At 36.1% G+C, this 27,955-nt stretch overlaps 1 protein-coding gene across 1 annotated transcript in view; it reads left to right on the top strand.

Annotated features, from left to right (window-relative positions):
• LRCH2 (leucine rich repeats and calponin homology domain containing 2) overlaps positions 1–27,955 on the top strand; it is a 129,222-nt gene that overhangs the window by 47,906 nt on the left and 53,361 nt on the right. Inside the window, exons 3-11 of the mRNA XM_001102903.5 lie at positions 1,992–2,118; positions 6,773–6,878; positions 6,961–7,097; positions 16,375–16,508; positions 20,450–20,537; positions 20,836–20,947; positions 21,133–21,230; positions 21,325–21,383; positions 23,013–23,120. Of these exons, the coding sequence (XP_001102903.1) occupies positions 1,992–2,118; positions 6,773–6,878; positions 6,961–7,097; positions 16,375–16,508; positions 20,450–20,537; positions 20,836–20,947; positions 21,133–21,230; positions 21,325–21,383; positions 23,013–23,120 (969 nt within the window). The remainder of the gene's footprint in view (positions 1–1,991; positions 2,119–6,772; positions 6,879–6,960; positions 7,098–16,374; positions 16,509–20,449; positions 20,538–20,835; positions 20,948–21,132; positions 21,231–21,324; positions 21,384–23,012; positions 23,121–27,955) is intronic.

The following is a 27,955-nucleotide window of genomic DNA, read 5'->3' as shown; positions in this document are numbered from 1 at the left end:
TTCTCTAATTCTATCCTGTCATGATCTGTAAAAGTCAACTTTTTTTACAGTCACAAAAATCTTTGAGCAAACTATATTGAAATAACATTTGTTCTAGTGAGTGAATTCCTCTTTAAAGCATGTAGTAAAAAAGGGACAATTAATAATTTGTTTGCCAGTATGAAGAAACCAGATCCTGGTGAAAGATAATTGTGTTAACTCTATGAATATGCCTTTTTTTTTTTTTTTTTTAGACGGAGTCTTGCTCTGTCTCTCAGGGTGGAGTGGCACCATCTTGGCTCACTGCAACCTCCACCTCCCAAGTTCAAATGATTCACCTGCCTCAGCCTCTCAAGTAGCTGGAACTACAGGTGCCTGCCACCAGGCCCGGCTAATTTTTAGTAGAGACAGTGTTTCACCATGTTGGCCAGGCTGGTCTCAAACTCCTGACCTCAAATGATTTGCCCGCCTCGGCCTCCCAGAAGTGCTGGAATTACAAGCATGAGCCACTGTGCTTGGCCTGAATATGCTTTTTAAGGGAAGAAAATAATTTTAAGCTATTTTTGGCCTGAAGATGTATTAGAATGAGTTCGCCATTATTTCTTCCATGTATTTATTTATTTTGGTGAAAATATCTTAATAAACGTGTTAAATAATTTTCAACTGTTCTTTCTTCCTATATACTACCCCCCCCTTTTTCAGTAGAATCCTATAGAAAGATCCTTGTGTGCCCTGGTGTGAAGGGCCCCAGGCAGACCATTTCTCCAAGGAGCCTGCTTGATCCTGAAAGTATGAAGGATTATGACAGGACCCTAGCATATTTGACGTTCTAGTAGTCTGGCCAGTATTGCTAGTTGAGGGGCATTGCCATTTTTTTTTTTTTGTTTGTTTGTGCTGTGTTATTAAAGCCAGTTTAGTATTTCTGGATGTCCTTTGCCACAGAAAAGATGGGGAGGACGGTCTTCAAGTCCCCACTTGAGTAACACTGGACTTCTGTTGCTGTGTATGTTACATGAAATGCTAGGTATAGGTCTATAAATGTCACTTTGAAAAATAGGAAAAATAATAGCTTATCACTTACCAATGCTTGTTAGTATGTAAATGGAATGGAAATATATACATTTTGGTAGTGGTTCATTTGGGTCAGTCAGTCTGTTTTGGCATATAAATTTGACCATAGTACTTTGAGGGCAAAGACCCCAGAGCCAGATTGCCTGGGTTTGAATCCTGCCTCTCCCACTTTCAGCTGTGTGACTTTGAGCAGTTTATTTACACTCTTGTGACTATTTCTTCATCTGCAAAATGGGGATCACTGTGAGAGTTAATTCACATGAGCTGCTCTGAACATGGCCTGGCAATAGTAGGCACTCAGTAAATGTTAGTTATTATATTTAAATGTATCTACAAAGATAAGAATGTTTTATCAACTTTGGGCTGAGATAAAGGGCTAATAGGCTGTTAAACCTTAAAAGGGAATGGGTTAGGGTTACTACATGTTTTTGAAGATATAGTCCTATTCATTCTTTTATAAACTTGAACGTAGTGCATGCACATTTATCCCTGGAGACTTTCCCTAGCATGGAAGTATTGAATATGCCAGAATTATATCAAGGAGCAAAGTTCTGACATTATTGAGCTCAGAAGAATCATTCTGTGTTTTTGAGAACTGACGGTGTGTAGAGTAGTATCATAGGTCTGCCTGCATAGGCTTTGCTATGCTATGAATCTCTGCAGTACTTGGGCAAATCACTTAAGCAGTTTTAACTTTCATTTTCTGATTTGTATAATGGAGATAATAACTACTTAATCTTGTGTCATCAACATGAGGATTAAATGAGACAGTGCTTATAAGAAAGTTACCACTGTGCCTGATACAAAGTGAGCACTCAGTAAGTAATTATTAAGTTATTACTTAGTGATAGAATATTATTTACTTAAAAAGTGATTTCTTCATTTTTAATATGTCACATTACATACATACTCTCATAAAGAAACTTTCTCATTCTTTTCAGCCGAAATCTTTTATCAACATTGCCAAAATACCTATTTGATCTTCCCCTTAAAGTTTTGGTCGTCAGTAATAATAAACTAGTATCCATTCCAGAAGAAATTGGGAAGTTAAAAGATTTAATGGAGTTGGTGAGTAAAATAGTTGTATTAATTGAATGCAATATGCATAATATATCTACATTTTGGAAGATTACTCATTTTTAATGGAATTTCATTGTAAGTTTTTTAAAAAGTACTAACTTGGTATATGTCTAAATTCGGTAAGACTTAGTAAAATCTTGAGATACTATATGTCTGAGTTTTTCCAGTCACAAAATAGCATGATTCTTCCTTAGTCCTAGTGGAGTCAGAAGGCTTGCTTACAAACTTTAAGAAATACTTTTCAAATGAATAAGCATTTGTTTACTCATTTTGTGTACAGTAAAGGTCTTAGATAAAAGCTAAGGGAATTTTTAAAATAAAGCTTTTATAGGACTATGATATATCCTTAGAGTAAGGAGATAAAAGAAGAAAGTATCTGCAAATGGTAGAATTAGCAACGTAACTCCTCCTCACTGTTTGCTTCTGTGATGTTATAACACTTTTTAGACTGAAATAAACAATAAAAGGCTGTTATATGCAATTGATTGTAGAAATATAGAATAATTTAAATTAATTACCTTGGACATAACATTTTAGGTATTGAAGGATATTGAATTCTGAGAGAAATATGTTCAGATCCTCTTAGATGTCTTAGATATTGTTTGAAAGAGGTAGGTAGGATGTATTTTCCTAATCATCTATAGCATTGTTATAATAGCTTTCAGTTATTTTTCGTATCTTTTGGTTACCTCCACTTTATGCAGTGTACCATGCTGCATGTTTTTCTTTTATTTTGAGTGATGCTTTCCTAATAAATAAGTATTTTAAAAGTTGTTTTTTTTTTTTTTTTTTTTTTGAGACAGAGTCTCGCTCTGTTGCCCAGACTGGTGTGCAGTGACACGATCTTGGTTCACTGCAACCTCCGCCTCACGGGTTCAGGCGATTCTCATGCTTAGCCACCCAAGTAGTTGGGATTACAGCCATGCGCCACCACACACAACTAATTTTTGCATTTTTCGTAGAGATGGGGTTTCACTGCATTGCCCAAGCTGGTCTTGAACTCCTGGCCTCAAGTGATCCACTTGCCTCGGCCTCCCAAAGTGCTGGCATTACAGGTGTGAGCCACTGTGCATGGACTAAAGTCCTGAAGTATTCTTATGTATGACTTTATTATGTCCGGGGTGTCAAAAGTTTTCTTGAGGAACTTACCTACAATTTCATAATGAGAAATGAATAAATTAACAGAATGTAGTCAGCAGAAATTTCAGGAATACCTTTTATTCATTAAGGAATACCTGCATATCCAATTACAATACAAGGAAACTTCCTTGAATTTCACTTTATGCTTTAGAACCATATAATTTTGAAATTAAAAAAGATCTTAGAAGTGATCAGATACAACCACTTTCTAATGTAGGAATCCCTGATATATCTACTGTATATTTTCAATGGTGACAACTCTGTATATGTGTGTGTGTGTGTGTGTGCATGTGTGACTGTCCTAATTCTTCTTTGCAAAACTCTATTTGTTATTAATCTTTCTTATTTTGAACCAAAATACATGCTTCTATATTTCTTCCATTGGTCCTGGGACTACCATGTGAAGAAATATAAGTAATGACAACTCCTTTTTTTTTTTTTTTTTTTTTTGAGACAGAGTCTCACTCTGTCTCCCAGACTGGAGTGCAGTGGTGCGATCTTGGCTCACTACAACCTCCGCCCTCTGAGTTCAAGCAATTCTCCTGCCTCAGCCTCCTGAGTAGCTGGGATTACAGGCACCTGCCACCACGCCTGGCTAACTTTTTGTATTTTTAGTAGAGATAGGGCTTCACCATCTTGGCCAGGCTGATCTTGAACTCCTGACCTCATGATCCACCCGCCTCGGCCTCCTAAAGTGCTGAGATTACAGGCGTGAGCCACCGTGCCCGGCCTAACAAACTCTTAAGAAGTGTTTTTGTATGCCTTAAACATCCTTATTACCTTTATTCCTTTGTATGACTTTTTTACTTTTAGGTAATTCAATTTAGAAAATGTTCCTTTTAGTTAAAGTCTCCCTTAATGTTATACTAAAAAATGAACGGAGATTCCAGATATGATCTAACAAGTTCATAATAAAAGGGACCATTATTTTCTTTGACTTAAACACTATTAATATTTTTCCAGATTTTATAAAGGTTATAATTTAAGATTTTATGTCTCTTCATTTTTTAAAATTTAATTTTTGGCCCTATGTTTTTAATTACATTACATGATGTAATTTTTAGATAAATGAAATGTAAAACATAATTAGGAGTTTTAGATTAATTCTACTACAGTTGTCCCTCTATGGGGGATTGGTTCCAGGATTCACCCCATACCACAATCCACGAATGCTAAAGTCTCTTATACACAGTGATAGTATTTACATATAACCTAAATACATTTTCCGTATACTTTAAATCATCTCTAGATTACTTATAATGCCTAATACAGTGTAAATGCTATGTGAATAGTTGTTATATTATTTAAGGAGTAATGACAAGACAAAAAAGTCAATATATGTTCAGTACAGGCACAACCGTGCTTTTTTTTTTCCTGAATATTTTTGATTTGTATTTGGTTGAATTCATGGATGAGGAACCCATAGATACAGAGGACCAACTGTTTTTTAATTCATGTAGAAAATTCTAAAATGTTAAACACTATTATTTTACTAGGTACTATAAAATTATTATGCTTTAAACTCTTGAAATCAGTAACAGTAGATGGGTAGATAGCATTAGGAGGGCTAATTGACAGTTGTACATATTGAATTGGTGGGTATTCCCTGTCTTTGGAATACTTTCCCATGATACTCTTCCACATGATGTGATAATCAACTGCAATGAAATTCTATCATTAGAAACCTAGGAAATACTCCCTGGCTTCCAATCCTCTGCAGAATATTTTGTAGAGCACCCACTGGAGTGGGTTCATTTCCTATGCCTGGGTTTATTTCTCCTGGGAAATGACAGCTATCTCTCAAATTTCTGTGGATTTTCCATATGGAAATCATAAGTATCAAATACCTTTAGAAAGAAGCAATAATGTTTAAATAACATTTTCACAAACTTCTATTATCTATCATTTGAATAATAGTCTATTCTGAACATAGCAGCTAAAGTGATCCTGTCAAAATATAAGTCAGATCACGTCAATCTCCTGTTCAAAAGTTTCTGGTTCCTGCCCACATCTCTCAAAATAAAAGCTAAAGTCATATCCTTCCCTCTATTCTACTCTCTCCCTTGTCCGTTTCCCTCTAGTTACACTGGATTCCTTGCTGTTCTTTGTATTTGTCAGGTGTACTCTGAGCGCCTTTACTTTTATTGTTCCTTCTGTCTGGAATATTCCTGTCTTATATATTAGTATGGTTCACTCTTTTAGCTCTGACAGTACTGCTCAATATCACCTTCTCTGTGAGATGAGGTAGTATCCCTCCCCACTATTGTGAGCATAGCCATTTTCCTACCCTGTTACTTTTTCTTTTTAAATAGCACTTATCACCTTCTAGCATATTATATAATTTACTCCCCTTGCTAGCATGTAAACTCCATGAGGAGCTATGAGAGCAGGAAATTTTGTTTTGTCCCTTGATATGTCCCCAGTCCCTGGAACAGTACCTAGCAAATGTTAATAGTATTTAATAAATATTTCTTGTTGAATGAAGATGTCTTAGATATTGTTTGAAAGAGGTATGTAGGATATATTTTCCTAATCATCTATAGCATTATTATATTATTCCCTACATGGTTTTAATATTATTTTGAAAACTGAATGTATGTACTATTCTCCTCCCTCCAGGCCATTATCGTTTTCACTACAAGTTGGAAATTGGGGGCAGTTGCATTAGAATATGAATTTCATTTGAAGTGTGTCTGGTCTGAGACCATGCTGTATATTTCTCTTTTCTTTTTGTTGATGTTATTATAAGAAAGAGAGGAGAGAGCATAGTTAACTTAAACTGTTCTTTTTTCTGTTTCTTATTATGATAATAAATAAAAACCTCAATTTGTTATTATGGAAACTTGATATTGTTTGCCTTTAAATAGGGGCTTGGATTTTAACCACAGAGATGTCCTGAGAGATACCTTAGATAACCTGAGAGATTTCCAACTCAGATCTCTTAGAATGTCTTTGAACTATGATATGAGTCACAAGTGTTTGGGCTTGTAACTTCTCATTTTGTATCCCTTTGGAGAAATAGATTTAGTTAAATCCATCCTGATCATAGTCTGTTTCTCCAGTGCACATTTATAAATCCTTGACTTTCTTAGCTTCTGCCCAGCCAAGTATCTCAAGACAGCTACTGTAATTGACAGATTATACAATGTTTGAGAGTTGTAAGTCTTTTACTTTACCTCCACATGAAGAGTGCTGGATCATTCTTTCTTCTGGTTTTGGCTAGTATGAGTTGGCCTTTACTTGAGATTTTTGAGAGGTTGACTTATGTAGTTACTAAGATATAACCTTACATTTTTGTATGGAAAGTTTCTATTTACTGTGCTAGATTGACTTCATGATGTCATATAAATAGAAATCTGCCAGATAATCCATCTTTAGAGCAATGACATTAGAGGGTAACTTTTGCTAGCTGTTAACTGTGCTTTAATTTAAAAATTAGAATATATATATATATGTATTTCTCAGTTAGCTTGTTATAATTCTGTTTTATTGTTTTCCTTAGGATATTAGCTGCAATGAGATTCAAGTCCTTCCCCAACAAATGGGAAAATTACATTCACTTAGAGAGCTAAATATAAGAAGAAATAATCTTCATGTTTTGCCAGATGGTAAGATGTTCACTATTTTTACTCACATGAATAAAAGAGTAACTATGTAGAATTTAATTAATTATTTTTCATTTCTGACCAGAATTAGGAGATCTTCCCTTAGTCAAGCTGGATTTCTCTTGTAATAAAGTGACCGAAATTCCAGTTTGTTACAGAAAGCTGCATCATTTACAAGTAATAATTTTGGATAACAATCCATTGCAAGTACCACCAGCACAGGTTTGTAATAGAAATATTTTACATGTTTCTTCTCATTTTTATTCATAATTTTATCTGTTTGTGACTGGTAAATCAAAAAGCACCTAAATCAAGAGCCAATTTGTTGTTCAAGCACTGTTGTCTAAAGTTTTTCTGAGCATTGCCTTTTGCACTTTGGTAGGAGTTTTAGCTTAGGCTCTAGGATAGCATTTAGAAAACCCAGATAATAACTTTCTGCTTGTGAACTGATAATTCTGGTTGTTAGTTATTTACAAAAGAGACTCTGAAGTCTTTCTACTTTATTTCCCACTCAGGTATATATCTACTTGGGATTTGTTGTGGGATTGATTGGAGCACATTCTTGGCACTGAGAGATGGAATTATAACAGAAAGAACAAAATACAAGTGGAAAATATTAATTATGACTTTTAGTTTAATGAGGATTAAATCCACGTGGAATCCTTTTAAATGATAGTTAAGGAATAAACGATGATATAATCCACTATGGACAAAATATGAAAGAGAAGAAAGAAGACAGTGGGGAAGAGATGCCAACAGAATTTCTGAAAATGGAAAATAGAATAGTAGAAACTAGTACCTTTACTTAGACTGCAGAAGATTATTTGGCTGAGGAGCAGGTAGCAGTGAAATGGTACTTTATGCTGTATGCCCTGGCAGAGGGTTTGCAGATATCCAGAAGAAAGGTAGTCTTTTTCTTCCTACAAAAGTACATTGCACTCATTCCAAAGGGGTTACCTTTTCTAATTCAAATAAAGACTGGCTAGAGTCCTGGTGGTAGCTGCCTTAGCAGAATGAAGAAAGCTGAAACTTGTGCCTGCTCTAGGAGAAGGCAATCAGATTCAAGTTGATTTACAGCCTCAAACCTGGGAATGGCTTGAGTATTGGAGGAAACATGTAACTCTGAATATAGGGATTAAGTACTGAAAACATGATGGTTTGTGGAATGTCTAAGACAGTGCTGTCCAGTAGAACTTTCTGAATGATGGAAATGTTTTATAATCGACAACGGTCCAATACTGTAACCACTTGTTTATGTGGCTGTGGAATGCTTGGGATATAGCTAGTGCAACTAAGGAACCAAATTTTAAATTTTATTTTAATTTGATTTATTTAAATTTAAATTTAAATTGCTGCATGTGACTGGTAGCTCCCAAATTAAACACCACAGCTCTAATATTTACACCCTCAGATTCTTGCCCTCAGCCCCACAGCCACAGACTATGCCTTACTTGCATCAGCAGAAGCCCAGAATTTATTCTAAGGAGTAAGTAGATCCTTAGATTTTCTTCATTAGCTCAGTGGCCAGATGATGACTCACTTCTTGCCTCAGCAGAAGACTGGTGTTTACTCCTTAAAGAAGCACCATCCCATTTGTACTGGCTGTGGTGATGAGCATGTTCTATATCTGTACTGTCCAATACGGTAACCATAGTGGCTACTGAGTACTTGAAAGTGTATAGTGTGACAAAAGAACTGAAATTTTATTTTATTTAGATTTGATTAATTTACATTTAAATACACATGTAGAACAGGAAACCAAACACCACATGTTCTCACTCATAAGTGGGAGTTGAACAATGAGAACACATGGACACAGGGAGGGGAACGTCACAAACTGGGGCCTGTTGCGGTGTGGGGGGCAAGGGGAGGGGGAGAGCATTAGGACACATACCTAATACATGCGGGGTTTAAAACCTAGATGATAGGTTGATAGGTGCAGCAAATCACCATGGCACATGAATACCTGTGTAACAAACCTGCATGTTTTGCACATGTATCCCAGAACTTAAAGTTAAATAAATAGACACATGTGGCTAGTGGTACCCTATTGGACAGTGAAGCTATAAAGGGATTGAACCAGAGTCAGGGGCTCCAGGTACAGCTTATATAGCAAGAGCGAGACCCCATACTGAAATCAGTGAATGCTTGCATACTGAATGTTGAGGCGCTCCAGTTTGGCTCCCAGAATGCTTGCAGCCTGTCTTCCATATTTCAGGCAGAATTGGTGGATTTCTTCCTTAGTAAACTGCAGCAGGAGAAGAGACCTATCTATATACTGAACTTTTGGAGTCACCTGATGAAATGGCTAGCCTGTGTCTGATTACCAGATAGATGGAAACACCATCAGGAAACTTCCCCATGTACACAGAGCTTCCAGTTTGTTTTTTATTATCCCTTTTGGAAATTAACAGACAGGTTGGATGGTAGCTCATGCCTATAATCCCAGTACTTTGGAACTTTGGTAGGCTGAGGTGGGAGGATTATTTGAACCCAGTAGGTTGAGGCTACCGTGAGCCCTGATCACACTACTGTACTACAGCCTAGAGAGCAGAGTGAGACACTGTCTTTAAAAAAAAAAAAAAAAAAAAAAGGCCAGGCGCGGTGGCTCACACTTGTAATCCCAGCACTTTGGGAGGCCGAGGTGGGTAGATCACCTGAGCTCAGGAGTTTGAGACCACCCTGGGCAATATGGTGAAATCCTGTCTGTACTAAAATACAAAAAATTAGCTGGGCATGGTGGCACGTGCCTGTAGTCCCAGCTGCTGGGGAGGCTGAGGCATGAGAATTGCTTGAGCCTCAGAGGTGGAGGTTGCGGTGAGCTGAGATTGTGCCACTGGACTCCAGCTTGGGCTACCAAGTGAGACTCTGTCTCAAAAAAAAAAAAAAAAAGTAGAAAGAAAATGAACAGACAGCCAAGGATCATTAGATATTGCAAGAATAATCTCTAACATGAAACACAGAGACCAAAACACCAAAGGCTTACATTGAAACAAAAGGGAGCACATTTATTTATTTTTTTGTGTGGATATCAAGAAATATTTGTAAACCATATATCTGATAAGGGGTTAATAGCCAAAATATATAAGGAATTCATATAACTCAATAGCAAAAAAAAAAAAAAAAAATTGAAAAATAGGCAAAGGACTTGAATAGACATTTTTTCAAAGAAGACATACAAATGGCCAACAGCTCTATGAAAAGATGTTCAGCATTCCTAATCATTGGGGAAATGTAAATCAAAACCACAATGAGGTATCACTTCACACTTGTTAGGATGCCTGTTATCAAAAAGAAAAGATAACCAATGCTGGCAAGGATATGGAGAAAAGGGAACCGTTGTGCACTATTGGTGGGAATGTAAAGTGGTATAGCCATTATGGAAAACAGTATAGTGCTTCCTCAAAAAATGAAAAATAGAACTACCATACAATATTGCAATCCTACCTCTGGGTATACATCTGTAAGAGATAGAAAAATTAATCAAACTTTTTCTATTCTGACTCTCAATACAGAATACTTCACTTCTGGTCAAAAATATGTGGAGATTTCTTCACTTCTCCAGCAGACACTGACTGGGTGTCCTGTAATTCGATTCCATTCTAACACTACCTGGAGTTAACATCAGATCCCTCAGGTTAAGAGCTCAGTCCCACAGACTACTCACCTATACTTCTGACTGACCAGCTATAAGTTAAGGTTCCCATGACCCCCTCCTCAGATTCAATTAATTTACTAGAGTGGTTCACAGAACTCAGCGAAACACTTTACTTACTATTGCTAATGTATTACGAAGGATACAAATGAATAGCCGGATGGAAGAGATGGATAGTACAAGGCATATGAGAAGGGGTGCTAACTGAAGGGGTGGAGAAGGGATGATCCCTTTCCTCCCCATCATAAGGGTCATGGCTGATACCCCTATAACAAAAAACAAGTAAACAAGATAAAAGGATAACAAATTTATTTGATCATAGTTTTACGTGATACTGGAGCCTTCAGACTAAGGACCCAAGGATATAGAGAAAGTTAGCTGACTTTATGCTTAGATTCACTTGAGACTGGGACAGCAGTGTAGAAATATGATTGGACAAAAAAAGAGTATGAGCTAATGGTAATAGATGGAGTGGGAAGACCTAGCAAGGCCTTTTCTTGGTGTCTCTGTTGTAGCGTTTGTTCCTCCTGGGTATAGGGCAATACTCCTCTAGAATGAGGGTTTTAATTTCTTTATGGCCAGTGGTTACACAGAAAGGTAGGGGAAGGTTAGATTAGGCTTCATGGCTGGCTTTGGAAAAAAGGGGTTCTAGTGCCTATGACTGGCCTTGGGGAAGAGGAATTCTTGTTTCCATGACTTGCCTGTAGTGAGAATGAGGAGGTGAGAGACAGGGGAGGGGCATCTGGAGGTCAGAGAAAAACTTTGCCTCTGAGACTGCTTCTGAGGCTTTCATTTTGGGGTATCATTTTCTGAGTCTCAGTGAAGCTTTCGTGCCCTCTTCGGACACACCACCTTCTAGGCACCTCCACGTGTTTAGCAATTTGTAAGCTTTCCGAACCCTGTCCTTTTGGTTTTTGTGGAGGCTTCATTGTGGAGGCATGATTGGTTACATCATTGGCCATTCGTGATCATCTCAACTTTCAGCCCTTCTCTGGTTCCTGGAGGTGAGGGAGGTAGGATTGAAAGTTTCAACCCTCTAATCCCATGGTTGGTTTTCCTGGCAATCAGGCCCCTATCCTGTGGCTATCCAGGAGCTCCCAGCCACCAGTCATTCATTGGCATACAAAAGGATACTTCCCACTTAAGAGATCATGTAAGATTTTTAGGAGCTGTGTATAGGACATGTGAGCAAGACTAAGTATACATTCCTTACACATTACAATATCCGAAGGAAATGAAATCAGGATCTTAAAGAAATAATCTGCACTCCCATGTTCATTGCAACATTATTCACTATAGTCAAGATATGGAAACAACCTGTATGTCCGTCAACAGATGAATGGATAAAGAAAATACAGTGTGTGTGTGTGGGGAGGGGGGGTGTTTGTGTGTAATGGAATACTATTCAGCCTTAGAAAAAGAAGGAAATCCTGTCATTTGCAACAGCATGGATGAAACTTAAGGACATTATACTAATTGAAATAAGCCCGACACAGAAAGATAAAGCTGTGTGATCTCACGTATATGTGGAATCTTAAAAAAAAAAAAAAAAAAAAAAAAGTTGAACTCAGTGACAGAGAGTAGAATGGTGGTTACCAGGGACTGGGGTATGTGGATAAAAGGGAGATTTTAAATGGTATCATCCTTCAGTTATAAGATGAATAAGTACTGGGGACCTAATATATAGCATGCTGATAATAGTTAATAATATTGTATTTACTTGAAATTTGTTGAGAGTTGAACTGAAGTGTTCTCACTACACACACAAACAAGGTAATTACATGAGGTAATGGGCATGTGTTAATTAGCTTGACTGTGGTATTCATTTCACAATGTATAATACAGTTGATCCTTGAACAACATGAGGGTTAGGGGCACTGATCCCTGCATACTGTAAAAATTCTTTGTATAACTTTGGAATTGCAGAAAATTTAGCTGCTAATAGCCTACTGTTGACTAGAAGCCTTATCAACAACATAAACAGTTGACTAACACATATTTTATATGTTATATGTTATTTACTGTATTCTTACAATCAAGTAAGCTAGAGAAAAGAAAATGTTATCAAGAAAATCATAAGGAAGAGAAAATATATTTACCATTCACTAAGTGAAAGTTGATCATCATAAAGATCTTCATTCCCGTGGTCTTCACGTTGAACAGGGCTGAAGAGGAGGAAATGGAGGGGTTGGTCTAGCTGTCTGAGGAGTGGCAGAGGTGGAAGAAAATCCATGTATAATGGACCTCCACAGTTCAAACCTGTGTTGTTCAAGGGTCAACTGTATATTAAAGCATCATGTTGTACACCTTAAATGTGGGAGTTCAGTCAGGGTGGTGGGAAAAATTATAGAGGAAAAATTACGAAGATAGTTATAGGAAATAGACAAAAACCTTGGAAGGCTGGAGGGTTGCATAGCTTCAGTAAAAGATTTAGCTGAAGTCAACCTAATCCTCTTACCTTGAGTTAATAGCTTAAAGTAGGTACAAAGGAATGTAAGGGAGTTTATCTAAATAGCTTGTTTACTCATGTGGCCCTAAGCCCAACTTTTATCACCTGCAGGTGCATGATTGCTCTCTACTCGAGGGGTGGGCAATGTTAATTACCCTCTAGTGATGTTTACTTGAGACCTTTGTCACTTAATCTGTACTAAATAAATGTGAACTTCACCAGCTTATCGAGGCAGATGCTGCAGACTGAGGCAGCAGAGCCCCTTAACTAGAATGACAGGCAAAATATCTGTGTCAATTTACGTCTTTCATCCGTCGTTGGGTCAGGGTCAGCGGGACGGACCTGGCACTTAAATATAAAAAAATTTTATTTGTAACTTATACTTTAATAAAGCTTGAAGAAAAAATAAAGAGGAAAAATGGAGCATATTCATAGGAGTGCTAATCAGCATGGCTTTCTAGCAGCAGTTGTGGAAACTGGCAGATGTTGGAATGATACCTTCGAGGACTAAGGGAGTATTTCTAACATTCTACACTCAAACTGTCATCAAATATGAGATAGAAAAAGGTTTCAAACATGCAGGGTCTTGGAAATTTTTACTCACATGTACCCTTTCTTAGGATGCTAGCAGAGGGTGTACTATACCAAAGTGAGGGAGTAAACTAAAAAAGGAATTCTTCATGTCTGAGATTGACAGATATGCACAGGCCTAGTAAGCAGCCAGTCAGTAGTTTGGAGTACAGGAGTTGTCTCCAAAAAAAAAAAAAAGAAAAAAAAAAAAAGAAAGTAAGAGATGACTTGATAGGTTTGTCCACATGGAGAGATGTTTTATAGTTCTGTCAGAGTCAAGAAGGAATTTATAATAGGCATATAGAAAATTTTTCAAAAGAAAAAAATGGGGGCCATTAATTACTTTAGGAAAAACAAAAACTTATAGGAGAAAGGAAATACAATCATATTACTCTGTGGAGTTTATCTGTGAATATTTTCTTGGTCATAATGTAAATACTGGATTTTGATTTAGTGGAAAATTGTGACATAGCTATAATAGCAGAGATTTATATAGTATTTACTGTGTTTTAGACACTATTGAAAATGCTTTACATATATTAACTCATTTAATTCTTACATTAACCCTGTAAAACAAGTACTGTCATTATCCGCATTTTACATATAAGGAAACAGAGGCATAGAAGTTAAATGACTTGTTCAAAGTCACATTGCTAACATGGGTTAGAGCCAGGATTCAACCTAAGGCAGTGTGACTCTGGAGTCCATGCTCTTTAACCACTATGTTATGCTTCTGAACACAGAAGTGTGTTTATGTGAATTGATAGGAAGCAGGGAGGCTGGGACGGTGGTGGTGATGTGGGTAATGTAAGAAATCCAAGCCCTCATCTTCCTTAGTGAGACTCCAATAAATCTACCGTTGAAAAATTTAAAGCAAATAGCAGTAGAAGCATGTTATTTATAAATATGAGGGCAAATAGCAGAAATTCAGCAAAAGGAGTTTAAAGTGGGAATTTGGTCTTAGAGATTGAATGAAGTAGAATGGGCCAGGCACGGTGGTTCATGCCTGTAATCCCAGCACTTTGGAAGGCCGAGGTGGGAGGATCCCTTGAACCCAGGAATTTGAGAACAGCCTGGGCAACAACATAGTGGAACCCTGCCTCTGCAAAATATAAAAAAGATTAGCCGGGTATGGTGACGCATGCCTGTAATTTCATCCCAGCTAATCTGGGAGGATCACTTGAGCCCAGGATGTTGAGGGTGCAGTGAGCCATGTTTGTGCCACTGCACTCCAGCCTGGGTGACAGAGTGAGATACTGTTTTCCAAAAAAAAAAAAAAAAAGAAGTAAAATTGAGGATTATGTCTTGTCAGCTTTGTAATCATTTTTAAATTTAAAAACTGTGTATGTGAAGTACTATGATAAAAAGTTAAAATTTACAAAAGAGAGTGATTTACCAGCACTTTGTTTGATAATTAAGATAAATTTTTGTGGCCGGGCGCGGTGACTCAAGCCTGTAATCCCAGCACTTTGGGAGGCCAAGACGGGCAGATCACAGGGTCAGGAGATCGAGACCATCCTGGCTAACAAGGTGAAACCCCGTCTTTACTAAAAAATACAAGAAACTAGCCGGGCGAGGTGGCGGGCGCCTGTAGTCCCAGCTACTCGGGAGGCTGAGGCAGGAGAATGGCGTAAACCCGGGAGGTGGAGCTTGCAGTGAGCTGAGATCCGGCCACTGCACCCCAGCCTGGGTGACAGAGCGAGACTCCGTCTCAAAAAAAAAAAAAAAAAGATAAATTTTTGTTTAGTTTGGACATAGAATACTACCTCACACATTTTAATTTTAGCACATTTTAGTTGATAATATTTAATATTAATAATTTATAATTAATAGAAAATTAATATTTAGCACGTTTAATTGGCAATTGATATATTTCTATTCTAATAGCTCAAAAGTTTTAATTTTCCTTTTAAATGAAATTTTTCAGTTGTCACGTCAGACCTAGTATCTGTTAGAATTATCTAGGAAACATTCTTCCTTTTAACCTGGAATGATAATTACTTTTTAATGTTTTTGTCTTACTGTTTTCTTTGCTGATTTTTTTGCATGTGAGATAAGCTTATGTGAGCCCATAAAATGTTACATTTTTATTAGAATTTTGAGAAATATTTATTTGATGTCACTTAGTGACTGTAATTAACCTTGGTAAAGCTGACTTACAGTTTTCTTACCTCTCATTTTCTATTGTTTTTATACAGAATATCTTTGTTCAAATAATATTTTATTCCTCATTTTTCATTTTCTCTATGGCCAACGAAAGTAATTTCTCAGTATATTATTCTAGTTGAATTGACCAGTGTTTTCTTTTATTATTTTAATCTCACCAGCCTAATATCGTACCTTTCAACAAATTCGTTTTTCCTATATTTATATTTTTTATGTTAGCGTTTTCCAGTGTTTATGCCAAACATCTTAGTGGTTCTGACGAGATTACTTTAAAGAATTGCATAGATTATTTGTTCTTTTCTTACCTTTCCAACGAATATATATTTTTCATTTTTTCGAATAAAGGCCACTTTTATGAGTTGTAAACCTTATATTGTTTAATAGTTTGTACATTCTGCTTTTAACAAGAAAATTCCAGTGAAATAGAGAACAATTAAGTCTTTTCAATAAGAACAGAGATGGCAATAGAATTTTAGTTAGTATCAGTGTTGTCAGATTTTTCCACCTGGTGTCAGAAGTACAAATTATTTAAATATGCAAAGTATCAATCAAGATCGTGATGTCTCAGTGTAATTTGAGACTATTCAATGGTTTAAAATGATAGATGTCATTTATATTTGGAACTATATAATTAAATCTCCTTTCTTTTTTATTGACAGATATGTTTAAAGGGTAAGGTGCATATATTTAAGTACTTAAATATTCAAGCATGTTGCAGAATGGATAAGAAACCAGATTCCCTGGATCTTCCATCATTGAGTAAACGAATGCCCTCCCAGCCTCTCACAGACAGGTAATGTAACATTCTTACAGTTTCATTTGATGATTGCTGTCTTCCCTTTTTATAAAATATACTTATTAATCTTGAGTGTTCTGAATATATTTAGGCTCATTGGTCCAGCACTAAAATCAATAATTGACTGAAGCTACATATCACCATCATAGAATGAAGTTCTAGGATACTAGAATATTTTTGACATATTCTCAATTATTAACATTTTAGTAGTAAAAATGTAAATGTTTGACATTATAGTACAGAAACACTAATTTCTCAGCATATGACAACTATTAATTTACTTTTGTAATCACTGTATTGTACATTTGCAGCAACAGGTAGAATTTGACTTTGAACTAAGGTTGGTGGAAGAGCAAGACATTTGAGGAATACCTTTTCCCTTTCATCATAGTCTTTATGTCTGCATCAAAGATGATATATCATAATGACATATAATGGTATATCATATTTGATGAACATCTTTGATGTTGTTTATGATTTCAGTGTTTTGCTCCTCATGAGATTTTGAGATGGTGGATGGAACATTCTGTTTTTAATTCATCCTTTCAAGATGTAAATTGGTCTGAAAGATTTTATGAAAGTATAAATCCATGTAATAGTTTAGAAAATAACCTAGAATGGGGTGAGACTACCAAAAGCTAGACCATGCTTTTGCCTAAAATATTTAAAGATTTGTCATTGCATATATGATAAATTTTATATTGCTTTGAATGGCAATATAGTAAGTACTATTGTTAACAGCACAAGTTCGTGAATTCCCAAATGGGACTTTTTCTTGAATATTTTTATTTTGCAAGTAGAATTAAGTATCTAACATTAGATTTCGTTCTTAAAGATTATTGTGTTTAATATTGTGAACATTATTAGACCAAACAAGGCTCCAAAAATTGCAATGAAGACATTCTAATCTCTATTAATCTGCTTTATATTTATTTTAACATGAATTTACTTTTAGTAATGGCATTTACTGTTTTAGTCATTTATTTTTGCAAATATCAGTTGAATGCCTACTGGTAGATTCAGGTATGTTTTGTTGAATGTCATACATATTGGTCTTGGCACTCATGGTGCTCACAATGTAGTGGAGCAGGAGTCAGTGAATAAACAAAGCAAGGAAATACACACACATATAAAATTTCAAATTGTATTCAGTGCTATGAAGGAATGTATTTGAAATTCCAAGAATGTGGTCAGGGAATGAATAAAAGCCAGCTCTGTGAAGAGCAAAGTAAGAGCATCTTAGGCAGAAAGAATGACATTGCCATGGCCTTAAGTTAGGAAGGAACTTTGTGTGTTCAAACAGCTGAAAGGAGACCAGCGTGGTTGGAGCAGAGTAGCTGAAGGGGAACGTGGTACAAGTTGATTTTAGAGAGGTACTCAGAGCTCAAGTCATGTGGATTCTTTGTAGGATGTGGTAAGAAGTTTGAATTTTACTTAAAGTACAGTGGGAAGTCATTGGACAGTTTTAAGTGGGAGAATAACATGATTTGACTCATTTTTGTTTTAAAAAAACTATTTTGGCTTATAGGAGAATAGATTGGAAGCAAGCAAAAATAGAAGCACAGGGACTAGTTGGATTGTTGTAGTACTGCCAAGAGATCAGAGGGGTCTAGAATAAAGTGATTGCAATAGAGATGAAAAGAAATGACAGAATTAAGATATATTTTGGAGAGATTCTCTAGCAGGACCATCCAAAAAAAATATAATGTGAGCCACATATATAATTTTTAATTTTTTTGTTATCCATTTTGAAAAAAGTAAAAAGAAATACATGTTATTTGAGTATATCCAAAATATTATCATTTCAACATGTAATTAATGTGAAAACTTGGTGAGATATTTTACATGCTTATTTAATATTAAATCTTTGAAATCTAGTATGTAGTTTACGTGTATAGTGTGTCTCAATTTGGAATGGCTGTATATGACTACTGGCTACTTACTGTATTGGACAGTACAGGTCTATAGAGTGGGTTGTCAGTTGTATTAATTTCTCACTCACAGCTGGTATTGAACTACTTAGAAAATTCTTGTATGTGCTTTCCACTTTCATACTCAGACACTTGGCTGTATGGTTCTTACTACCTAGAATGCCCTTCCATGCCTTGTCTGTTTTGTAAACTCTTTATTATACATAGATAGGCACTACAGTAGTTACATATAATAACTTTTGGAGTCAGACATAATATGGCTTTGAAGCCCATTTATGACTCTTAATAACTGTATGTCCTTGTGTATTAATGTCTGTGGTCCTCAGTTTTCCAAATAATTACACAGGTGCAGTCAGGATTAAATGAAGAAATGTATGTAGAGTACTTAGTACAATGTCTTACCCATAATATTTCCTCAACAAGTAGCTTATTATCATCATTGTCATTTACTACAAATCCACGAATGTATTTTGTGCAGTGCAGTCAGATGAATTTTGGCTCTAATCGTGGTTTAACCACTTAATTTCTCTGTGGCCTTGTGTAAGTTATTTGACTTCTCTGAGCCTGTTTCCTTATTTAAATGTTAACCATTCCCACTTCTACAGTTGTGAGAATTAAATGTGTACCTAACAATTAGTTCAATAAATGATAAACAGTAAATGTTGTAATTTTTCCCCTTGGGACGTTAACTTTTGTAAGCTTTATTATTTTTCTTTGTGAAAAGAAATAATAATTATAACTTCAAGACCATAAGAATTATGTCTAAAATATGAGATGCATCTAGCACAGTACATAACACAGTGTAGACACTCAATGAATGCTAACAGTTATCGCCTCTTCATCCTCAAGACTGAGCTCAAATGCCACATTCTTGAGTGACACTTTTCCTAACTTTACCGAAGAGAATTAGTTGACCTTTTTTTCTCATAGCACTTTGTATTTACCTTTGTCATAGTCTTCAAAACATTTGAACACATTCATTTTTCCTCTGGGCTGAGAGCTAGCTCTTTGGAGGCAAATTTTAAAAACATATTTTCTCTTAAACATTCAACATAGTACTTGATACTTGGTAGGTGCTTCCCTAAATGTGTTCATATACTTCTGAAAAGTATAAAAATCAGGGTTTTGTTTTGTTTTGTTTTGTTTTGTTTTAGCATGAAACTGGTTTTAGGAGAGGAATTATAACATAGTGATTATGACCAGGGACTTTGGTGCTAGATAATTGAGGGATCAAATTTGGACTGCTGGCTGCAAGTTGCATATCCTTGGATAAATTGCTTAATCCCTTCCAGTCTTAAGTTTTCTCATATATGAAATGAGAAAACACCATCAATTTGCTACAGTTTTTCACAGTAAATATGTAACGTATTGCCTTTTAAACATTTAGCACAGTTCCTCATACATAATAAGTGATCATTGTAGACTGTGTGGTAAAATTGCAAATTAAGTCAAAAATACTTTGCTTCCTGGGTGGCATATTTTGTAAATCAGAAATTTGCAAGGACAAATTGAATTTGAAAGTATTGAATTGCATATTCAATAGTTTGTAGCCTTCATTTTTGCATCCTCTCTTATGTATTAGATGGGCATTATTTATACAAATAAAACATATTTTTAGAGCCAATGAAGAGTAAACCATATAAATTGAAGTTAAAAAATGTTTCGAAGCTCTGTGATGAAATTTGACAAACCAATGGGAAAAAACAGGTCTTTTATCATGATAATGTTCTAACAAGGCAGCCTGATTTTCTGAATCTCTGAAGAGAAATAATAGGTTATTGTTGACAGTTGACATTGTAGAGTACACGAAGGGAACAATATTGCATGAATGGCATGAATAAAATGTTTTGTAGGAAGAGTTCTGATATTTTTCTCCTCATGTCCTAATTAAGGATCTTAGACATCAAAAGTATATATTCTGTATTATCTAGGGAAATTTTAGGTCAAGTGTGCATTATCTATTTAAGAAGAAAACCCTAACTGCTCTTAGGATTTCTATTTCCATAGTATGGAAGATTTTTATCCAAATAAAAATCATGGTCCTGACTCTGGAATTGGAAGTGATAATGGAGAGAAACGATTATCCACAACAGAAGTGAGTATTTTCTATTGCGATCTATTCTGTTTTACAATTTTATTAGAGCATTGAAATAGAGACCCTTGTGCATACTTGAGTTTATTTTGCTTGAAAATATGATCATTATATTTTATGACTAAAACTGAAAAAAGGCATGCTGATTTTTAAAGCTGAGCAGTAAACCTTATGTTAATTTTGGGTTTGAAAACTGGAGATGTAAAGCAGACATTCTGTAATTCATATGTAAAATTGAAGCAACATATCCATATCATAAGTTTAAAATGCCTCATTTGTACTTTTTGCTTATTCCTTTTAGCCATCAGATGATGACACAGTCAGCCTTCATTCTCAAGTCTCAGAATCAAATAGAGAGCAGACATCAAGAAATGACAGTCACATAATAGGAAGTAAGACTGATTCTCAGAAAGGTAATTCATATGGTACCTGCTATTTTTGTTTCACGTACATAGCCCACATTAAAAATGGGATTTGAAAAATTATATTGTCTTTAGCCAACTCTTATATTGAGAAAATACACATTTTTCTAAGGACAACAGTGTCAAGTATACAGTTTACTATGTACATTTTCTAATAAATATTAATCTGTACCTAGACCAGGAGGTATATGATTTTGTTGACCCCAACACAGAAGATGTAGCAGTTTCTGAACAGGGAGATGCACATATTGGATCATTTGTATCTTTCTTTAAGGTAAATAAAACTTTGAACAAATATTAATAACATGTTCTCTTGATCTCATGAAAGTGGACTGTACAATTTAAAATGTAACTTTCTTTTATGTAAGGGAAAAGAAAAATGTTCTGAAAAATCTCAGAAAAATGAAGAATTAGGAGATGAAAAAAGGTAAGCACATATGAAAATGAAATGTTACTTATAAGCACTTGAGCCATTCATTAGATATTCCTACTTGAAAGAGTACCTGAATAAAATATATTTTTTGTTCACTTACCTCTTATGTTTAGATAGTTAATTTATAAATACTTCACATCTATCTGTATTCCTCAATTAAACACAAAATTATAGTAAGCGTTTGAGTGTAGGATATGCACTATTTTTCCTCCTGAAGTGTAATGATGACTTCTATTATTATTATTGAGGAGGACTGTACCATCATATACATTGCTTCATTTGAGCTATTTAACAACCCTCTGAAATAGACTGACATCACTTTACCAATTAAGACACTGAAACTAGGAGTTTTAAATGTCTGGAACTCAGATGTACTGTCTCTTGTTCTACTATACTTTCCATTTGGTCAGGCTGGTTATGACTTTTAAGGGTACTTATGTCCAGATTTTATTAAAATAATTGTGCTTTGGATCTTTTCTGAACCATTCATCTTATGAAATGATGGAATATGACCTACCACATTTTTTCAGTTACTCCTTCAGGTTGCTTTATAGCTGCAGAAAGGAAAGAAGGAACATTTGGTGAATACCTACCATGTACCAGGATTGGTGCTATGTGCTTTCCCTTCTTTCTCATTTTATCTTCATTAAAATGTTGCAGGGTAGATATTGACCTCATTTTTTCAGGTGAGGAAGGTGAAGTTCAAAGACTCTTAAGTTTTATGCCTAAAATCACTTAACTAGTGTCCACTAGTACCTAGAAGTATGAACGTAGCTCTCTTTGATTTTTAAACTTTTCTCTTTTCTCTACATTATGCTTCCTCCAAATGACTTTGTCAGATTTTAAAGCAGTTATTAGTTAATCATCTCTGATGTCCTGTAAGGAGGTACATTGCTTTGTCTTGAACTCTTTAGATTTCATTCTTTTACTTTGTCACCTCATCTAATGAGGCCAGTTGCTTAAACTTGAGAGTCACCTGTAGCATGTATGATGTAAAGTCACAAAGATTCATGGTTTGATACTGTTTTTAAAGTGAAATCCCTTAAGATAAAATGACTAGAGTTTGAATAACTATTTTAAATTTTTTTGTTCTCTTTTATAAAAATGACGTATTAGTATCTTCAGGCAAATTTGCCAATCTTATTTGAACCTATTTTGGATTTTCTTTATTTAGACATTTTATATACAGATTTTAAAAATCAAAATCAATAAACTGATAAAAACAGGATGGTTCAATTAAATGACAAAATTTTACAACATTTTAAATTTATGTATTAAGACAGGCCATATAGAACTTTGCAGTCCTTTTTATACTCAAGGCTGGAAAATATACATTTTTAGATTACTATGACCATTACACGTTTCAGAAATTTAAAAAATGGTTATATACTTTGCTATTATTTGTTAGTCATTAATTATAGTAATACAGCCAGTATGCTACATTTCATAATGAGTAGAGAACATAGATGTTTTCCTTATTTCTTATTTTAGTATTTTAAAAGGAGGACCTAGGATTTTAACTTTCACATGGTGTTAAAAACAAAAATGGTTTCTATTTCTGGAAGCTGGCATAAAATGTATCTGCCTTACTTTTTGGATAACCATGATTGTGTCACCTTTCAGACTTGAGAAAGAACAGTTACTGGCAGAGGAAGAGGATGATGATTTGAAGGAAGTAACTGATTTGAGGAAAATAGCTGCTCAGTTATTGCAGCAAGAACAGAAGAACAGGTATTCCTTTCAGTAATGAGATTTGAAATGGCAAATTTTATAATAATTAAATCTGATTATTTAAAGATTATCAAATGAAGTATATGAAGTTTTGAGTAAACAATAGTGCCCTCTTAAAATCTATCTCAAGGGACTAACTACAGATTGAGCATCCTTCATTCAAAAATCTGAAATCCGATCCCAAGCATTTCAAATAAGGGATACTCAACCTGTACTAAAAGGCAATAGGAAATACTTAGGACAGGAATATAAAATTACATTTACAACTAACAGAATGTACTCATATATATGGTCACTATGTTTAATATTGCTTAGGTATTTCTTTTTTATTCCTGTGTGTGTGCTGAATCATAAAAACTGATTTATTTGTTGATATTAATTTTAGCTCACAGCAGCATTATTTACATTGTAAGCATTTTTTTTCTAGGTACATGTCATGTATATAATGTGCTTTTTAAAACTCAGATTCCAAATAACTTAGGATATGTCTAAACTCCTTAGAATGGAGTTGAATTTTACAAGAGTGGGTTAAATCAGTATGATGATTTGAGGGTCACTAGCTCACTTTGGTCTGTTTCTTGGTCAAAGACCATTTTCCCCATCTTTTGGTTAGACTTTCTTAAAATCATGTTGTTGGCAATGAGAAGACACTGTGTGAATGAGAATAAAATCAAGACAAGTCCACTTCTAATGCAGAAAAAGTTACATATGCTGCTCAGGGTCGGCTGTTATTGCCATCTTCATGTACTGAGAGGAATACATTTATAGTTTTGAAATGAGAAAGATCTGAGTGGTTTTTTTGTTTGTTTGTTTTGGGAAAAGAGAATAATTTTGGTGCATTTAACATGGATAAGTAAAAAGCATTTTATTTCATTTATTCAAAATAATAAATGTTTATGGTTAATATGACCATGTTTTGGGAAGTTTCAAATTTAAATATACTGGCATTTGTTTAAATGTACATTGAAAAATACAACTAAAACTTATCAAATGACAAATATATGGTTTCTAGGGGCAACTTTTTAGGGGCAATCTGTATAATAGCTAATAAGCTAAATAGCCTAAGTATCTTTTTTGCACAGCTGCTACATTTATAGATATACAAAATCATACTAGAAAATCACCAACCTGGGGGGCGCCCAAGATGGCCAAATAGGAACAGCTTCAGCCTCCAGCTCCCAGCGTGAGCGACACAGAAGACGGGTGATTTCTGCATTTTCAACTGAGGTACCGGGTTCATCTCACTGGGGCGTGTCGGACAGTCGATGCTGGTCTGCGGGTGCAGCCCTACCAGTGAGAGCTGAAGCAGGGCGAGGCATCACCTCACCTGGGAAGTGCAAGGGGGAAGGGAATTCCTTTTCCTAGCCAAGGGAAATTGAGACACACGACACCTGGAAAATCGGGTAACTCCCACCCTAATACTGCACTTTACCAAGGGTCTTAGCAAACGGCACATCAGGAAATTATATCCCACACCTGGCCCAGAGGGTCCCACACCCATGGAGCCTCCCTCATTGCTAGCACAGCAGTCTGAGATCCAACTGCAAGGAGGCAGCGAGGCTGGGGGAGGGGCACCCGCCATTGCTAAGGCTTAAGTAGCTAAACAAAGCCGCTGGGTAGCTCAAATTGGGCACCGCAGCTCAAGGAGGTTTGCCTGCCTCTGCAGACTCCACATCTGGGGACAGGGCATAGTTAAACAAAAAGCAGGAGAAACCTCTGCAGATGTAAAAGTCCCTATCTGATAGCTTTGAAGAGAGCAGTGGTTCTCCCAGCACGGAGGTCGAGATCTGAGAATGGACAGACTGCCTGCTCAAGTGGGTCACTGACTCCTGAGTAGCCTAACTGGGAGACATCCCGCAGTAGGGGCAGACCGACACCTCACACCTCACACGGCTGGGTACACCCCTGAGATGAAGCTTCCAGAGCAAGAATCAGACAACAACACTCACTGTTCAGCAATATTCTATCTTCTGCAGCCTCCGCTGCTGATACCCAGGCAAACAGGGTCTGGAGTAGACCTCAAGCAAACTCCAACAGACCTGCAGCTGAGGGTCCTGATTGTTAGAAGGAAAACTAACAAACAGAAAGGTCACCCACACCAAAACCGCGTCAGTACGTCACCATCATCAAAGACCAAAGGCAGATAAAACCACAAAGATGGGGAAAAAGCAGGGCAGAAAAGCTGGAAATTGAAAAAATCAGAGCACATCTCCCCCTCCAAAGGAACGCAGCTCATCGCCAGCAATGGAACAAAGCTGGACTGAGAATGACTTTGATGAGTTGAGAGAAGAAGGCTTGAGTCGATCAAACTTCTCAGAGCTAAAGGAGGAACTACGTAATCAGTGCAAATAAACTAAAAACCTTGAAAAAAGAGTGGATGAATGGATAACTAGAATAATCAATGCAGAGAATACCTTAAAAGAACTGATAGAGATGAAAACCATGACACAAGAACTACGGGACAAATACACAAGCTTCAGTAACCTACTCGATCAACTGGAAGAAAGAGTATCAGTGATTGAAGATCAAGTGAATGAAGTGAGAAGAGAAGTGTAGAGAAAAAAGAGTAAAAAGAAATGAACAAAGCCTCCAAGAAATGTGGGATTATGTGAAAAGACCAAATCTACGTCTGATTTGAGTGCCTGAAAGTGAGGGGGAAAATGGAACCAAGTTGGAAAACACTCTGCAGAATATCATCCAGGAGAACTTCCCCAACCTAGTAAGGCAGGCCAACATTCAAATTCAGGAAATACAGAGAACACCACAAAGATACTCCTCGAGAAGAGCAACTCCAAGACACATAATGGTCAGATTCAACAAAGTTGAAATGAAGGAAAAAATGTTAAGGGCAGCCAGAGAGAAAGGTCGGGTTACCCACAAAGGGAAGCCCATCAGACTAACAGCAGATCTCTCAGCAGAAACTCTCCAAGCCAGAAGAGAGTGGGGGCCAATAGTCAACATTCTTAAAGAAAAGAATTTTAAACCCAGAATTTCATATCTAGCCAAACTAAGTTTCATAAGTGAAGGAGAAATAAAATCCTTTACAGACAAGCAAATGCTTAGAGATTTTGTCACCACCAGGCCTGCCCTACAAGAGATCCTGAAGGAAGCACTAAACATGGAAAGGAACAACTGGTACCAGCCATTGCAAAAACATGCCAAAATGTAAAGTCCATCGATGCTGGGAAGAAACTGCATCAACTGACGAGCAAAATAACCAGCTAATATCATAATGACAGTATCAAGTTCACACAAAGCAATATTAACCTTAAATGTAAATGGACTAAATGGTCCAATTAAAAGACGCAGACTGGCAAATTGGATAAAGAGTCAAGACCCATCAGTTTGCTTTATTCAGGAGACCCATCTCACATACAGAGACACACATAGGCTCAAAATAAAGGGATGGAGGAAGATCTACCAAGCAAATGGAGAACAAAAAAAAAGCAGGGGTTGCAATCCTAGTCTCTGGTAAAACAGACTTCAAACCATCAAAGGTCAAAAGAGACAAAGAAGGCCATTACATAATGGGAAGGGGATCAATTCATCAGGAAGAGCTAACTATCCTAAATGTATATGCACCCAATACAAGAGCACCCAGATTCATAAAGCAAGTCCTTAGAGACTTACAAAGAGAATTAAACTCCCATACAATAATAATGGGAGACTTTAACACCCCACTGTCAACATTAGACAGATCAACGAGAGAGAAAGTTAACAAGGATATCCAGGAATTGAACTCAACTCTTCACCAAGCAGACCTAATAGACATCTACAGAACTCTCCACCCCAAATAAACAGAATATACATTCTTCTCAGCACCACATCGCACTTATTCCAAAATTGACCACATAGTTGGAAGTAAAGCACTCCTCAGCAAATGTAAAAGAACAGAAATTATAACAAACTGTCTCTGAGACTGCAGTGCAGTCAAATTAGAACTCAGGACTAAGAAACTCAATCAAAACCACTCAACTACATGGAAACTGAACAACCTGCTCCTGAATAACTACTGGGTACATAAAGAAATGAAGGCAGAAATAAAGATGTTCTTTAAAACCAATGAGAACAAAGATACAACATACCAGAATCTCTGGGACACATTTAAAGCAGTGTGTAGAGGGAAATTTATAGCACTAAATGCCCACAAGAGAAAGGAGGAAAGATCTAAAATTGACACCCTTACATCACAATTAAAAGAACTAGAGAAGCAAGAGCAAACACATTTAAAAGCTGGCAGAAGGCAAGAAATAACTAAGATCAGAGCAGAAGTGAAGGAGATAGAAACACAAAAAACCCTCCAAAAAATCAATGAATCCAGGAGTTGGTTTTTTGAAAAGATCAACAAAATTGATAGACTGCTAGCAGGACTAATAATGAAGAAAAGAGAGAAGAATCAAATAGATGCAATAAAAAATGATAAAGGGGATATCACCACTGACCCCACAGAAATACAAACTACCATCAGAGAATACTATAAACACCTCTACGCAAATAAACAAGAAAACCTAGAAGAAATGGATAATTTCCTGGACACTTACACTCTCCCAAGACTAAACCAGGAAGAAGTTGAATCCCTGAATAGACCAATAGCAGGCTCTGAAATTGAGGCAATAATTAATAGCCTACCAACCAAAAAAAGTCCAGGACCAGATGGATTCACAGCTGAATTCTACCAGAGGTACAAGGAGGAGCTGGTACCATTCCTTCTGAAACTATTCCAATCAATAGAAAAAGAGGGAATCCTCACTAACTAATTTTATGAGGCCAACATCATCCTGATACTAAAGCCTGGCAGAGACACAACAAAAAAAGAGAATTTTAGACCAATATCC

This window comes from Macaca mulatta, chromosome X (genome assembly GCF_049350105.2).
Source record: "Macaca mulatta isolate MMU2019108-1 chromosome X, T2T-MMU8v2.0, whole genome shotgun sequence".
NCBI classification, from domain to species: domain Eukaryota; kingdom Metazoa; phylum Chordata; class Mammalia; order Primates; family Cercopithecidae; genus Macaca; species Macaca mulatta.
This window is presented reverse-complemented; position numbering and strand designations above follow the sequence as displayed.